General features: G+C 42.2%; 1 protein-coding gene across 1 annotated transcript; it reads left to right on the top strand.

The window, feature by feature from the left end:
* The first annotated feature begins 2569 nt into the window (after positions 1 to 2569).
* Positions 2570 to 12811, top strand: LOC138290806 (dentin matrix acidic phosphoprotein 1-like). The gene is made up of 5 exons (XM_069230272.1): positions 2570 to 2692; positions 7669 to 7735; positions 7842 to 7886; positions 11227 to 11496; positions 11884 to 12811. The coding sequence occupies exons 2-5, from the start codon at positions 7676 to 7678 to the stop codon at positions 12298 to 12300; spliced, it is 792 nt and encodes a 263-aa protein (XP_069086373.1). The 5' UTR covers positions 2570 to 2692; positions 7669 to 7675; the 3' UTR covers positions 12301 to 12811.
* Positions 12812 to 16498: the final 3687 nt, after the last annotated feature.

Below are 16498 nucleotides of genomic sequence, written 5' to 3'. Positions count from 1 at the left end.
AATGATTGATATCCCTAGTATTACAAGGGAGGAATGGAACACTTGCATGGAAAATGACCATACTCTATTAAATGTGAAGGTAAGGATAGTCCAAGGATGGCCCCCAAAGTCTAATGGCTTAGATCAGGATCTAAAACATTTTTGGTCTGTGAGACAAGAATTAAGTATTGTTGACGACAAAGTCATGAGAGGGGAAAGGATAGTACCACCGAAGGGCTTGTGGGATAGGATTACGGATTTGGCCCATGAAGGTCACTTAGGTAGAAGCTTAACCAAGGCTAAAGTCAGGGCCACGTACTGGTTCCCGAGCATGGACCGCATTGTGGAAAATAAAGTCAGGGATTGTTTGACTTGTGCCATGAGCGACAAAAGCAAGAATACCAGGTGCGCACCACTATCCCCCGTGAGTGTGCCATCCAAACCTTGGGATAAACTGGGTCTCGACATTATTGGTCTATTAAAACTTTCCAGGTGGGCTGGTAAATTTATGTTAGTACTGGTGGACTATCACTCTCATTGGATCACCATCAGAGTAGTTAGCAGCATCACAACCCAATCTCTAGTGAATTTCTTAACCGATACATTCATGACAGAAGGTGTGCCTAGCACTATAGTAACAGACAACGGGGCCCAATTCACTTCTGAGGAAATGCGTGAGTTTTTACAAAGTTTGTCTATCATACATCACAAAACAGCACTGTATCGCCCTAGAGCAAACGGTTTGGTGGAACGCGTTAACCGTATGATCAAAGAGTGTATGCAAACCGCACACATTTCAAGGAGTCCTCCTGATAAAGCACTTCAAAAAATTATTTGGTCCTATCACACAACCCCTAATTCAGTTACCAAGGTATCACCCTTCTTAGCGCTCAAAGGGAGGTTACCAGGCACCAAATTGACCCCCAACTGGCTGGGTGGAGGAGAGCCTAAATGGGTTCATAGAGATAAAATGAAGAATCAAGTCAAAACACATCAGGAACGGTACAAGAAAAGATATGACCAAAAGCATGGTTCCAAGTTAGGAAGATGGAATGTAGGCGATCGGGTAATGGTTAAACTACCAGACAATCGCCAAGGGTGTGAATCTAAATTCTCCAAACCTATAAAAATAACAGAGGTGAAGAAAAATGTAGTAACATTAGAGGATGGCAGAACGTGGAGCATGGATAGATTAACACCCCATTGTCCATCTCAGAAGTATTCAGGTATGGATGGAAAGCCAAAGGATGTATTGAAATATGATGGGAACAATCGCAGAGCTAGGGCTCGTGCAGTTCCTGTCTGGCACAAAGATTACATGCTCACTTGATTTCCCAACAGGATATTACTTTCAAACATTCTATGAAAGTCTTTTATGGGAAGGAGAAGTGTTGTAATTTATCATAAGTAATGTTTTGTATAAAATGTACATTCTCTATTTCCCCCTTACTTTCATTGTGTACCCACCTGCCCATAGGGATCCAAGTGTAACATTCCATTCCTCCCCATTTTCCCCTTGTCTTCCCAGTTGGTTCCTACCAGCATTCTATAACTGTTCCTGTGACAGTTGACAGCTGTGAGGAGAAATGCTCGCTACCGGTTGTGGCTGGAGGCTGTTGTTAATTCATCTTGCCAATAAATTATTTCTTAAGGAACATCATCAGAGTTGAGGAACATTTATAATAGACCCTTTCTGTTTTCGAGCTGTGCTATCTGAAAATAAAGCACCAACTCAGAAAAATATCATGTTGAAACAATTGGCTTTACACCTTGCAGGCGCATAAAGTAGGTGCTTGGTTCTATAATGCGCCAGAAAAGACCATCATGATACTGTCCGGGGCTCACCAGGCCATGGCTTCTGCAATAGTTGTTAGCGGGCGAGACATAGTCTGCCAACTAGAAGCTCTAGTCACGTCGTAGTAAAACTAATTTACACACATTAGGGAAGACCCGCCTTTCATTTCTTACTACGAATGGATTGCACAACACACTTGAAATCCCTGCCGCAACCCCTTGGCTATGTAGTAAGCTTCATGTTTCTGTTTTCTTTACTGGAATAATGCAGCATATTTAGTATTAGGTAAATAATATTGCCAACAGCACCATACATTAAAGTACAAAAGAGAATGAAACCGGAATAATATTTCTTATACAGTACTCATAAGGAACGGACACCTTCTAGCGTCTTCCTTACTTTGGGAGGTATTGATGTCAGTAAGAAGCCATTACAAGTTAGCTAGATTGCCATCTGTATCCAGGTACTTAGGTGGACTTGGGCATTTCTGGAAATAAACGTTACTACAAGCCGGAACTTAAACAACTACACAAAAACAGCCGTTAAAACATCCTCTGAATTACTAATTTGGCATCCGTTCAGATAGGCAATTGATTAATGAGTCGACACTGCACACAAACAGATACTTAACTGTAGAACGCTTCCTTTTTCCCTATAACCACAACCACACGAGGAAACGTGGGTGAAGATGGGTAGAGGGAGGGTTGCAGGACGCCTCATTACGTCATTCTGTTTGTTCAGCAGGGATTGGACGAGGAGTTGTGAGACAACGTTTAAAAAGGCGGGAGATCAGAGGGACTGAACAGGAACAGCACCATCCCTTCAGAGACGCCTAATCCACGCTTCCTCCTGCTCAACAAGACTGAAAAGCTTCACCACCCAGAAAGCTCAGTTTTCAGAGCGATAACAAAAGGAAAGGTAATGTGTCTTCATTACAGGTAAATGATGCATGCATTTGGAATATTGAAGTTTGACTGGAAGATTAGCTGTAAACCATTCTGCAAGAAAACCAGTGATCTATAAACTGTACTAATGCCCCCCTTAATGAGTGACAAGGTTTGTACAGCTCCAGAGAGTAAATTAAACAAGTCAGTATTATTTGGAAGAGGTTCATCCTGCTCACTTTTAGTTGCTGTATCTCAGTGACCTCACTTACACACATAGTAGCGCTGAGAAAGAGACGTAAAGTGATTTACAGAGGATCACAGGATCGAATCGACAATCCAGGATTACAACACAGTATTTCTGGCACTAAATCAGCAACTGTCCCCTGGTCCACAGCTTCTGCTATGGTCATATTATATCATCTTTGATATATTAAAATATAGAGTCAGCAGTCTGGTTTCTTATGCTGCAAATAATATTGTGAGTGAACTTATTTTCTTCCTAATGCACATTTCGTAAGACACGGAAGCAGAGGAATAGGGAGATAAAATAATGTGCCCAGGATCACACAATTTGTTCCAGCAGGGAAAGCTGGAGGTAGATTCCTGGACATGTATGATCAGTCTGGGATTTTAGACACTATGACACATTTCTGCATGTTGTTCTCTGTGCGTTCCTTTAGATTGTAACTGTTGCAAATGTAATACTTTCCTCAGAACACAGCTCCAGCATTTTATACGTGTTTTTTCAATGTCACTTCAGTATTTCACTTTATTGTCATGAAGCATGCATTACTTTGCAAACATGTTTGCTATTTGGGCTACTTTTTCGATATGACTTTAGAAAGAGTGATGATTTTTTAGAAGTGGCATTGATGTACAATTACTGGGAAGGGTCTCAGATTGTCTAATCAAACAGGGCTACACTACATAAAAGTATTTCAAAAGTGGCTAACTGTTGGAAATTGCTTTTATTAAATTTCAAAGACAGAGCTGTCAGACTAAACAAATTGGGCCAGTGCAGGTTAAAAGGTTTTCCTAATAGAAGCTCACGACGAGTTTGTGAAGTGAAAATGTTTTATTTTACATTGCCACACACTTGGTCACTGCCCAGCACAGCCAGTTGACCTCTGACTGTGATCCGTATGGGCATTGAAGAAACACAACTTGAAAACCCATGACTTGAAACGGGCAGCAACACCGGTGGCACTTAGGATAAAACAAGAGTTCACGGATGTTCTCCCTTCAAAACAGTGAAAACAGGCAAAATGCAGAAGATGAAGCAAATTCACACACAGTGCAGATTGAGCAGTGTGCAGGCCTCACACTTCCCATCAAATCTCCATCTACTACACAGGTGGTCATGTGCTCTGTTGGGGTCACTTGATGTGTGTCCAGTGGCAGATGAAAGGATTTAGACAGGCTGTACTAAAGGAAAGCCTCAGATTTCAAATAAGAGCATGCAGTATACTGAAGCTTAAGGTTTAGATTTTCCGCCTATATCTAAGCAGATATAGTGAGTCTTGTTCTCTTGAGTCCTAGAAGTATTTCTCCATGAATGTACTTTGGTAGAGAGCTACAGAGGCCAGAGGGCCCTCCACTTTAGTTCACTAGGCCATTCTGGTCCACGCTGTCAGTGAGCATCCTACATCACCATCCAGAGGGATCTTCAGTCTCCGGGGCATTTCTAAAGTGGTGTCCTCCAGAGGTGGTTGGTGACATTTGAAAGTGGGAGGGCATAAGCGTTGGGTATGAGTTTTATGTAGCGAGGGAAGCAGGCAAGCCTAATTGACAAACGTGGGGTCCAAGTTGGGTCCCGCTCCCAAGAAAAAAATGAAACAAATTGACAAACGTTGCATTTGAAAGCACATTAATTTAGTTTACAAGCAAGGTTTATAAAGTAGTGTAAATGTATAGCCTTCAAATATTAAACACATTAAAACTGCCCCATATCTTACTGCATAATAAGTTCAACAGTTATTTTAATGTGCAAAATGTATAGTGTGACAACTTCGGGCCCTATAAAGTGTGTGCTTGCCCAGTGTCTTGCACTGCATGCAGCATCAACTTTTGAATAAAATGATCTAACCAGGCATCAGAAAGCACCCACCGCAGCTGGCTGCAATCAGTCATGCGGAAATATGTGCAGACAGGTCTTTAAGTGGGATGAAAAAAGTGGGGGCTCTCTAAAAGGGACATGTAAAATAAATTTCTGTGAGTCCCTTAGTGTACCACCCAATCCATATTTTAGTTTCTCTCTGAGATGTTATTGCATTCAAAACTATAACACAACAACTGACATACACCTAAAACTTGTCAGCCTATTGGCTTTGTCAATGGTTGTTATCTCTTTAAGATAAATGAGCAACAACAATGATTTCTTATAAATATTTAACATTGGAAATGTTTCAAGTCTGAAATTGTGAGACTATGAATTAAATGTGGACTGTGGAAGGAGTATGGTCTTTAATTATGTATGCTTTATGTTAGCTATGTATACCCTTTTTCTCTGCACATCTATCTGCAGGTTTTCAATCTCCTCTCTTTTTTCTCCTCAGCACCCTCTTTTCACTGTCACCTGAATGCACTTCCTCGCATCTCCCTCATTTTACCATCTCAAACATACACTTCACTCATACACATTTGAGCACTTTATTTTCTTTTGCTTTTGCCTTCTAAGTATTTTGACCTCTTCGCACAACCTTCCAACACAATTACACTGAATTTCAATTGTAGCTGGAATACATAACCATTGTTCTGTGTGCTCAGCAGAAGCGCCAACACACTGACAGGCACTTTGCTTTGCCTTCAGCCTCAGCACCAGCACTCTCAATCTAAGCCCCTCATAAGCACCTGCCACGAGTCGAAGTATGCACTATGCAAGAGTAATAACATTCATGAAAACGAATACAGAAGCAGAACATGATGAAACAGCTAACTTGGTAAATGCAACATTATGTAAAACATGAAATAAGAGAGGAACAAAATCACTGACACACATTACCTTTGGCATTAATGTTAAGGGCAAGAATATAGGGCCAGTTTTAACCCATACATCAGAAAACTGCCTTTCCTGTAAGCACATATTTCTTGCTTTGAGCCTGACTTGGATATGTGGATAAACTTTGCAAGGGAAATCAGAACCCTGCTCGTCTTTTGGAACAATTTAGCGGAGGAACAAATACAGCAGCTCCACTTCTGAAGGGGCCAGTGATCTGCAGCCAGGGCCTGGGGTGTCAAAGTAGGAGAGGTTAAGGTGACCAAGGATATCAGCACAATATAAATAACCAAAGATGAGCATTATAACACTTACCATTACCAAGGGCAAAGCACTAAACTGGATGTGCTTGCATTTACTCCAACTGCGTGACAAATGGAATAGAGTGGGATTGATGCCTGTGAATGACAGATGCCTGCCCTCATGAAGGGGTGAAGACTCCAACTCTCGAAACCATGATGTTAAAAACATCACTGGCCTATAGTGGATACCACCATAGACCACAATGGAAATGAAAGGCTTTTGAAAGCCAAACCCTGCTTCATGCTTCACTGTGCAGAAAACTTGATTTACTGCCTGGCTTCCGTCTCCTACTTCAAAGTGAGGCGGGGCAGGCAGCCTGGGACAGTCAGCCCAGAGCTAAATACATTGATTTGGTTAGAGATATGATTGTTTCTCTAAACACATGGATCTATTTGATCTTTTTTTAATGTTGATGTGCCGAAATTTCAGAGAGGTGCAGCCTCTTGGGCCTAGAGGAGAAACTGCCCCTTTGAATTGTTTCTGGAATCCTGTTAAATGAATAATTCAATATCTACAGTTTAGTGCATGGTCCAGCCAAATTTAACTATCAACCCTGTCATTTTCATTATGCTCAAGGGAAGTGGAATTTTCATGGCCATACACACAACTTCCCTCTCCCTCTCTAGACCTTAAAAGTTTGCCAACTCCTCTTAAAAGAACAATTGGTTAGGCTTTACCATGTGACTCCGCCACCATTTGAATGACCGAAACACAGTTTTTTAAAGTTTTTTTTTAGTTAGGTCTAGGCCTTTCATTTTATTTCTACTTAGGTCCGTTACTTCTTGTACTTAAAATATATGCAGTTCATTCTCACAAAGCTTTGCATAAAAATGTAAACTGATTTTTCAAGATCAGATAATTTGGCCAAATAGTGAAGCTCGGATTATTCTTCTTTGCTCTTGGCTTCTAAAAACAACTTCCACCACACCACAGGTCATTTTTTATAAAATGTTATTCTTTCTTCATTAGAAAGTATTTGCTATTATGGAAGGGTTGTGGATTATAATTTAAAACCCCAGTCAGTCAATCGCCAAATGAGGAAACATTTTGATTAGATTGTTATGAAAGTTTCAGGGGTAGCTATGGAGCAGGAGAATTTTTATCAGCTTCTTGGTACGTGAGCAGACAGACTAACCAGGACACCGGTAATTTGTGCACACAAAGACTGCTAGATTGCTTTTACATTTCAAGATATTCGGGGAATCACAAGGCACTGCGAGATGTGAAGGAAGAACCAGGATCTGTGGAAACTGAGGAAGGACTGAGAGGCCACGTGTGGCTACCATAAGGCTGGGGGTATCGATCCCTGGGGTAAATAAAGATAGTTTTTTTTTCTTTTGAAGGTAGGGTATAATTGAGGAAACATTAAATATTAGTCTGGCATTAGGGATCAACTGAGAGAGGATGTTTGTTTGTGTAAGCACAAATGAAGAATAAAGTGTCCACTAGTAACACGTCGGTGGGTTTCTTGTCTCATAGTCCAAAGTACAAAGAATGTTTTTTTCAGTTTTTATAGGTGCTCTTTTGTTTTAATATTTCCAAAGCAATATGTTTATCCAGAACTTCATCCATTCTCCTTTTCAGGGCCTCTAATTCAAGGGGCTCTGAAGCAACTGCCGTGTGCTTTGCATCACTTTTTGAAACGCCACTATAAAATAAATACATACATTTGCACTCTGCCTAATCGTACATTTTGCATCTGTTTATAGATAGACAATGAACATGAAGATTGTGGTCCTTTGCCTTTGCCTCCTCGGCGTGGCCTGTGCTGTGCCGGTAGGTGCTCCTATAATTTATGTGAATTTAATGCAGATGTCACATGGACGTGACTGAAGAGATACAAAACTTGTAAAACATCACTTGGCTTTATTCTCCTTGACAGACTCTCCGTTCTAGACATTCATTCAGCTCTGAAGACATCAGTCAGGTAAGACCCTAGAATGACTGAAATATTTCTATTAAAGCAAGAGACCAAGCAGAGCGTGGCATTGTCCTAAGATAAGCCTATATTTTTGTGTGCTGAGTTCTCCGCCCCTGGCTGCGAGTCTCGTAGTTGTAAACTTTCTATTAACTCCGTGTTTTGAATACCAAGACAAAAGACTTACACAAAAGTGTAAATTAACTTTTGTAAATCAGGTCCAATGTGATTCAGCTGGAAGGAAAAGCTAAAGGAAAATAGTTCAAACGCATAACAAGTGATTAAAACAATCTGATCCGTGATCGAGTTGGAGGTGCAATTTACATTTCTGACCAATTTAGTTTGAAGTACTTTGCTTAGTAATTATTTGGTGTTTTTAATGATGCTTCTTTAGCGTGTATTTGTAATCACCTCTCAAAGTCCTTCCCAGTTTTCTTCACCAAGTCTTGGAAAGTTGCCATCCTGTGTCCAAGCACTGAATTCCCTTTCCCGCAGACGCCCACAAACGTTTCAGCTGTGAAATAAGTGAGAAATGAATCGTTCAAAACCTAACCAGATTAGGTGTTTGCATCTTGTGTTTTATTTAATTTTTACAAGCGTGTTTATCACATTTTTGAACGGTATGTGCTATTTCAGTTATTCGTTCTGCTCGCTAGGGGGTATTCGAACTCTGCCTGGTACTTTTCTTTCATAGAATGAAATGTAATGTGTCTTTGGATTTCATCAAGTTTACTTTACTTGCTTCATCTGTTTTTTTAGTAGAATTCATTTTTTTAAACGGGTTTCTTCAGAATAACATAGCCCATGTCACATGTTCTTTAAATTCACTTACCCCAAATTGTAGACTGTTCATTTTATTTCTTCATTATTTGTTCTGTAACACAACATGTTTAGCCACTTTTTAGCTTTCTCACAAACACTGGAGGTACTAATTGTGTCACTCAGCCGTTACATTTTGTTACCTCTGACTGGGGGGATTCTAGACCAGGGCTAAAAACTCCATTCTTCTAGAGTTATTAGCTGGGTGTCTATCATGAATATCCGCCTGCTTGATGGGAATAATGTGAGAGTTGGTGTGGAGCATTCAGGCCCAAAAGTAAGCTCTCTAAACCCACACAAAACAGTCATACCTGTAAGCTTGGCAAAGAAACTTCTATGAAGTAACAGGCTGGCTTATTCCTAAATCAAACCGTCTCCAGGTATGCTACCAGTATTAGCTTCCTTACTATCTGTGCCTTTTTTTCCAGGGAGAGTGTGGAGTTACCAGCTTTGAGTACTCTATAATGTATGAAGTGCTTTTCTGGTTGCAATGCCTGGGAGCTGAAAACGCACAGGTGATGCAACTGCAAACATCAGGGGTTACAATGTACTAAGGGTACTCAGGGCAGTGCAAAAGTGTCTTCTGTGACCTATTTCCAACTAAAGAAAGCGGGCGCATGAAAGGGACCGCCCCATTCTCATCTTTCTGTTTCAGAATGCTATGTATCAATGGTTTGAAACTGCAGTTGTAACGGAAGCTGTGTACATTGGACCGATTCCACTTTGTAAATGGGAGCGGGAGCTTCGGGCGGAAGAGGGGAGGGCAGGAACCATTGCCTTCACCTCCTCCTCCCCCTCCTCCTCCTGGATGAAGTTCTCTGCATAAAACCTTTTGATAAGGCCTCCATCACTTTATGTGCTGACACACCATCTTTGAGGATGCAGCCAATATAAGTGGCGTAGCAAAGATTTCATGGCCCATAATGCAAACTAAGAGAACATGACCTCATCCTCTCATTTGGTAGTAAAAAAAGATATGTTTGAGGTCCAGTAGGCCACTCACAGCCCTGCATCTTCTGTACTGTCCATAGTTACAACTCAGGTATTCCCCTTTGCTTCTTTCTGTTAGTACATGTTTAGCAGAGGCAGTGTTACTGGTGCTCATATGCTCATATAGGGGCATATTTATACTTGTTTTGCCCCGAATTTTTGTCTTTTTTTTAACGCAAATTTGGTGCAAAACTAACTCCATATTTATACTTTAGCACTAGACCCGTCTAGCACCAAATTTATGGAGTTAAAGCCATTTTTTGGACATGGAAACCTACTTTGCATCAATGAGATGCAAAGTAGGCGTTCCCGTGTAAAAAAATGACTCTATGGCCTTAGTGCCATTTTTATTCCCATGCTAAAATCACTCATGGGGGGAGGAGGGGTCAAATAATGGTGCAAAGCTTGCTTTGCACCATTATTTGATGCCTTCATCAGGGCAGGCATTAGGGGACCTGTGGGCCTATTTCCATGGTGGAACACCATGGAATAAGCCCACAGGTGCCCTCACCAGGCCCCATGGACACCAACACCAGAGGGACAGCGGAGGATCTGGACTCCATCCCAGGTAAGTATAGGTAAGTACAGGCCGGTATTCTTTTTTTCTTTTAAAGTGCAACTGGAGGCCCTGAAATGGGCCCCCCTACATGGCACTGGGTACAATGGCCATGCCCCGTCCCAGTGCTGGCCATTGGGGTGATGGGCATGACTACTGTCTTTTCTAAGACAGGAGTCATGTGGTATGGATGGTTTCACATCAGAAAATGACTCTATGCAGGTTAGAGTCATTTTTTTAACTCTAATTTGCCTAACAGCATTTTTTGGTGCAAAACCCCCTTCTTCCATAGCACCAGCCCCACCCGACCAATGTCATTTTTTTTGCCACTAGCCTACCCTTTGAACCGGCTAGCACCATTTCGTAAATATGGTGCCCAGCTGGTGCACAAAAATGGTGGAAGCCAGTGCTAAACGTTTTGGTTCAAAACTGGGTTAGTGCAGTTTTGCACCAAAAAGTATAAATCAGGGCCATAGTGTGCAAAAGTTCCCAATCATTTGTTTTACAACAAATTGCCATTATTATGGCTGATGCAACACAAGCTTGGCGGTTTGAGAGAGTGGATGGCTGAGGTTGCCCTTGTGCTTCTTCCTTTTTGTGCTTTTCTGATAAGGTCAATAATAGATTCACATTATACCCCCTACAGATCTTTGTTTATGGATGTGACATGATAAGTCTGTGATTCTTTGATTTTATATATTTAATTTAATGAAGGTGCTTAAACCAGTGCCCCTATGGTAGTGGAGCACCTTCTAACTGCATCTCTATCATTGATTAGCTCAGTGCCACTACTGAAGGGGGCCAGCTCTATGAACTTGAGCTACCTGTCAAAATGTAGCCTGACCAGAACTGCTATTCCAAAAGCTAGCTTTGAAAAACAGATTGGGAATGCATGAGATTCAACACAGTATCATACCAATACCCAACAACAGATCACATGCACAACACAGTGGTTAATTCTGATCCTCAAAACTCACTTTTCAGGACTCATCAAAAGATTTGTCAAGCGAAAGCCATGACAGAGACTCTGACTCTTCAGAGGAAGTTCATCCTGTGGCCACTACCACTGTGCTTTTCACTGAAGCCTATACAGATGAGTCCTACACCGAGGGCCCCTTCAATCGAGGAGACAACACTGGAAGAGGAGACAGCAACAGCATCCCATTTGAAGTCATTGCAGCAGATGATAAAGACCACCCTTTCAATGTAAAAAACTGGAAGAGCACCGTGAGGAACTACAAGAGAGACCTACAGGTAATGACCAACTTGAATCATAGGGAGGATCCCCTGTCAGCTGCTTCTGTTCTCCATGGAGGCCATTTTCAGTTAGGCCACTCTCTCAGTTGCTCCCTTCTATAGAACACCCATTTCTATTGTCTCTAGTTGATCACTCTGACACTTTACCACCCACATTAATCTAACATAATGTAATATATAGTACTGAACGAAAATCCAAACAAGTGTTTAAGTGCACACAATAGTTGTTTCTTATGCTGCAAGAAAACCAAAGCATGATGAAGAGTCCAAAATTCCTTAAGCAGAAGACTTTCAGGATTTAGGCTTGACATGCAGATATATTCGAAAAAGTCTAGTCTTTGCATTTCATTGTTTATTCATAATTCCTGTGTGTATGTCAAACAGGCTCTTTTGGATGCTACTTCTGAGCAGGCAAATGAAGCAGATGATGCAGACAAAGTGTCAGCTGATATTGATGATACCAACAACAATGATGCCACAAGCCACCAACACACCACAAGTAGCAAAGAACACAACAGCAAAGAGGATGACGATCAATCCCTGCATGGCCACAGTGTGGAGGAAGATGCCCACCAGGACAGTCTCAACAGCAACGAGAGCCCTGAAACCCAGCCTGACCACAGCGTAGAAGCGGACAGCCACCCTGACACACCTACGAGCAACGAGAGCCCTGAGCAGCACGTACAGCTCAGGGGCCTGAAGCAGGTAACTGTTGAACCCTACACGGAGAGCAGCGAAAGCTCAGAAAGTCACGAGGATTCCTTGCCTCATGAAAGCATTGAGAGCTACAACACAGTTTAATAAAGTACTCAAAGCAACTACAACTAGAAGCCTAGGTCATCTTTATCTTTGTAGATGCATTTATAGCCTGTAAATATGGTGTTCGGTTTTTTTTAAATGTGTTTTTCTTTGGATATGCTTATAAAACACGTTTAAAAAGACATCTCAAAAGTTTTTAAGTGACAAAGGAAAACTGTACTTCCGTTCTGTTTCGGTTGCAACTTGTTTGGCACCTTCCATGCTTTTTTATCTGTATGTTAATAGGCAAAACCTGGTCTTCCATATATCCTGTGCAATAGCAATAGGACACAGTACTACAAATATTCCTCTGATTGTGTTGATACAGTGATCATGAGTAGGTCATTTGAAAACTAGTTTTAGGCACTTTTGAGTTTTTGTTACCTCTTATGATCACAAGGTGTTTTTGAGAATTTTTGTAAGTTGAATAAAACCTAAATAAAAAGTTGTTTTTTGGAATGTTTTAGATAGATAATGATAATAAAAATGTACCCTCCATCAGTGTTAAATTAGGTGATGCTCATTTTAATAAAACAATATACAAAAAGTGTAATATGGCAATGCGCTTGCATTGATAGTATGGACACCTGGATATTTGAAGTGGGTTAGTGGTTTCTCAAAGCTGACTTGAACAGTGCGCACTTGGATTTGCTGCTGCATTACTAGGGAAAGTCTCTGATTACCTGTCTAACAGCTCTGTCCAGTGTCACCTGATGTTCTCAATAACGATCAGGCTTTTATCAATACGATTTATCGTTTATCATTTTTGTAAGGACACTGTTGAAGAATCTGCACGCCTGCATACAATGAAAAATGTACGAATAAACTTGGGGAACTGTTGGCCTGGGTGGAACGTAGAGACCAGAGCAGGAACTGGGCCCTGGAGATGAAGAACTCGTAGTGGATGGGGGTGCAAGAAAATCTTGAAATAGCAAAAGTGTTTGCAGAACACAATGAGAAAATCTATGCGCCGGCAATGACTCAGCCCCCATCTATTATAAGGGACTTTCTGAAAGACTTACGACTCCCGAAATTGTTGCACAACGCTAGACACCTCCTTGAGACAGAGTTATAAGCTTCAGAGGGAGCCGCAGCTATCTGCTCACTCCAGATGCTGGAAATAAGACTGAAAAAAGTAATACTAACATTGGTCAAGTCAGACCAATTGGGATTCATGCCTAACAGAGGGAGCAAACTCAATGTACGTTGCCTATTTGTTTCTGAGTCTGGCAGACAGGGTGTACTAACCAACATTGATAATGTTGCTAGATGCCACCATGGCATTTGACACACTTGAGGGGCCCTATATGTTTGCGGTCCAGGTTGAACTGGGCTCTGGGCTTTGGGCCCAGCTGTAGGCAGTGGGTGGAGCCCCTATACCAACAAATGCTTTTTAGGGTAGGACTCAATGGCTTGGAATCCAGAATTTTCCAACTAGTTAGAGGAACCAGATAACTATACCCCATGATGTTCGCCCTAGACAAGACCTGCTCCTCCGAGGGCTGAAATGAACAGACACCTGGTAAGATAAAATATTGCTCTATGAGGAAAATATTTTGTTCTATATACCTTACCCTGAACAGTTGATCCCCTGGATATTACAGGAGCTTTAAATATTTGGTGACTACTCAGGTTACACCAAAAACTGGGGTAAATCTCAACTCCACCTCCTAATGGGGGGAGCACCACACTTCCTGACTGTCTGCTCTCTACCTCTGAGCCCTCAAGGCTTCAGACACCTAGGCATCTACATAACCCAGCACTGTGAAAGATTTCCTGAGACAAACTTGCAACACCTTGTGGACAGGGTTAGACAAGACGTTAGGCACTGGTGAAGGCTGCCACTTATGACGCTAGGCAGAGTGGCCCTGTTTAAAATGATGACATTACCCTTATATACTTTGCAAAATACTCATATTTAATAACAACTAAATTCTTCCAGAAACGAAACACAGAACTGAGGGTACTCCTATGGAGTGGTGGCCCGCTGCTCAGAGCACTTACAAACTTAAAAAAATACTAATGGGATGCATAGTTAGGGACATTCAACCCCTGAGTGTTTATGGCCCAGGATGAGCCAGCACTCAGGGCGGACAGACATGTCATGGGCACAAGGGGGTATCCTGCACTACTATGTAAGGGCTGCCCCTTGGGAAATTGCTTTTCCACACTGAAGCAGTGGTTTCCATATGGATAGAAGCAACAATTGGAATGGAAAGACATTCTTTACAGAGCACTCCTGTTCTGGAACATTAATGCACATTGATTGGTAGGCACCCTGACTAGTTTACCAAATGGAACAAGACAGTGAATTCAAAAATGGAGGACGTATTAGCACATGATGAGATTCCAACTAGCAGCTACAGAACACTATCAATACTTTGGATCAGACATGCTGCTCGCTCTCACATTCAACAAGTCACACAACTAGCAGAATCTGCTCCTTTAGAATACAGGCTTCTACTTGATCCCCACAAAAAAGCAGTGTCCCTGGTTTACAGAAAAGTACTTAACAACTTCCTTAATATCCTTCTGTTAGAAATGGGGTTTCTGTTTGCTAAGGTTTGCACCTAAGCCAGGCAGAACCCACCACTCTAGTCATGGTGAGGGAGTTACACATCCAAGATAACCCCTGCTCACCCCTTTGATAGCTTGGCATGAGCAGTCAGGCCTAACTCGGAGGCACTTTGTAAAGCGTAACACACACAACACATGTGACGCAATATGTACACCACAAAGTAAACAGAACACTTAGCTATGTAAAAATAAACTGTATTGCACAAAACAGAATTAGACCAAACATTACAGGTCAGTAATACTGTTAGACCTGACAGCCTTAGGGTGGTCACCCCTAACTTTTTGCCTGCCTCCCTCCACTTTTTGGACACTGTTTTGCTGGCTTTTAGACTCTGCGCACTTTATCACTGCTAACCAGTGCTAAAGTGCATATGCTCTCTCCCTTTAAACATGGTAACCTTGGATCATACCTGATTGAACTATTTAATTTACTTATAAGTCCCTAGTAATGTGCACTATATGTGCCCAGGGCCTGTAGATTAAATGCTATTAGTGGGCCTGCAGCACTGGTTGTGCCACCCACTCAAGTAGCCCCTTTACCTTGTCTCAGGCCTGCCATTGCAAGGCCTGTGTGTGCAGTTTCACTGTCACCTCGACTTGGCATTTAAAAGTACTTGCCAAGCCTAAACCTCCCCTTTCTCCACATATAAGTCACCCCTAATGTGTTCCCTAGGTAACCCCTAGAGCAGGGTGCTATGTGGGTGAAAGGCAGGACATGTACCTGTGTAGTTTACATGTCCTGGTAGTGTAAAACTCCTAAGTTCGTTTTGCACTACTGTGAGACCTGCTCGCTTCATAGGCTAACATTGGGGCTGCCCTCATACAGTATTGAAGTGGTAGCTGCTGATCTGAAAGGAGTAGGAAGGTCATATTTAGTATGGCCAGAATGGTAATACCAAATCCTGCTGACTGGTGAAGTTGGATTTAATATTACTATTCTAGAAATGCCACTTTTAGAAAGTGAGCATTTCTTTGCACTTAAATCTTTCTGTGCCTTACAATCCACGTCTGGCTGGTCTTAGTTGACAGCTCCTTGTGCATTCACTCAGACACACCCCAAACACAGGGTACTCAGCCTCACTTGCATACATCTGCATTTTGAATGGGTCTTCCTGGGCTGGGAGGGTGGAGGGCCTGCTCTCACACAAAGGACTGCCACACCCCCTACTGCGACCCTGGCAGACAGGATTGAACTGAAAGGGGACCTGGTGCACTTCTTAGCCACTCTTTGAAGTCTCCCCCACTTCAAAGGCACATTTGGGTATAAAACAGGGCCTCTGCCCTACCTCATCAGACACTTGCTGGAGAAGAAACCTGAACCAGAACCTGCATCCTGCCAAGAAGAACTGCCTGGCTGCCTAAAGGACTCACCTGACTGCTTTCTACAAAGGACTGCTGCCTTGCTGTTGCCCTGCTGCCTTGCTGAACTCTTGTCTGGCTGTAAAAGTGCTCTCCAAGGGCTTGGATAGAGCTTGCCTCCTGTTCCCTGAAGTCTCAGGACCAAAAAGACTTCTCTTTTTCATTTGGACTCTTCGTGCGCCAAAAACTTCGACGCACAGCTTGCTCCACGGCGAGAAAAACGTCGCACACCGACGCTGATCGACGCAACGCCTTCGGGGCAACC

This window comes from Pleurodeles waltl, chromosome 1_1 (assembly GCF_031143425.1).
Source record: "Pleurodeles waltl isolate 20211129_DDA chromosome 1_1, aPleWal1.hap1.20221129, whole genome shotgun sequence".
In the NCBI taxonomy this organism is placed as follows: domain Eukaryota; kingdom Metazoa; phylum Chordata; class Amphibia; order Caudata; family Salamandridae; genus Pleurodeles; species Pleurodeles waltl.
This window is presented reverse-complemented; position numbering and strand designations above follow the sequence as displayed.

Coding starts and splice junctions, on each gene's coding strand:
- LOC138290806 (XM_069230272.1), top strand. CDS start 7,676: ATGAACATGAAGATTGTGGTCCTTTGCCTTTGCCTCCTCGGCGTGGCC. Junction 7,736..7,841: donor GCGTGGCCTGTGCTGTGCCG/GTAGGTGCTCCT, acceptor TCTCCTTGACAG/ACTCTCCGTTCTAGACATTC. Junction 7,887..11,226: donor GCTCTGAAGACATCAGTCAG/GTAAGACCCTAG, acceptor CTCACTTTTCAG/GACTCATCAAAAGATTTGTC.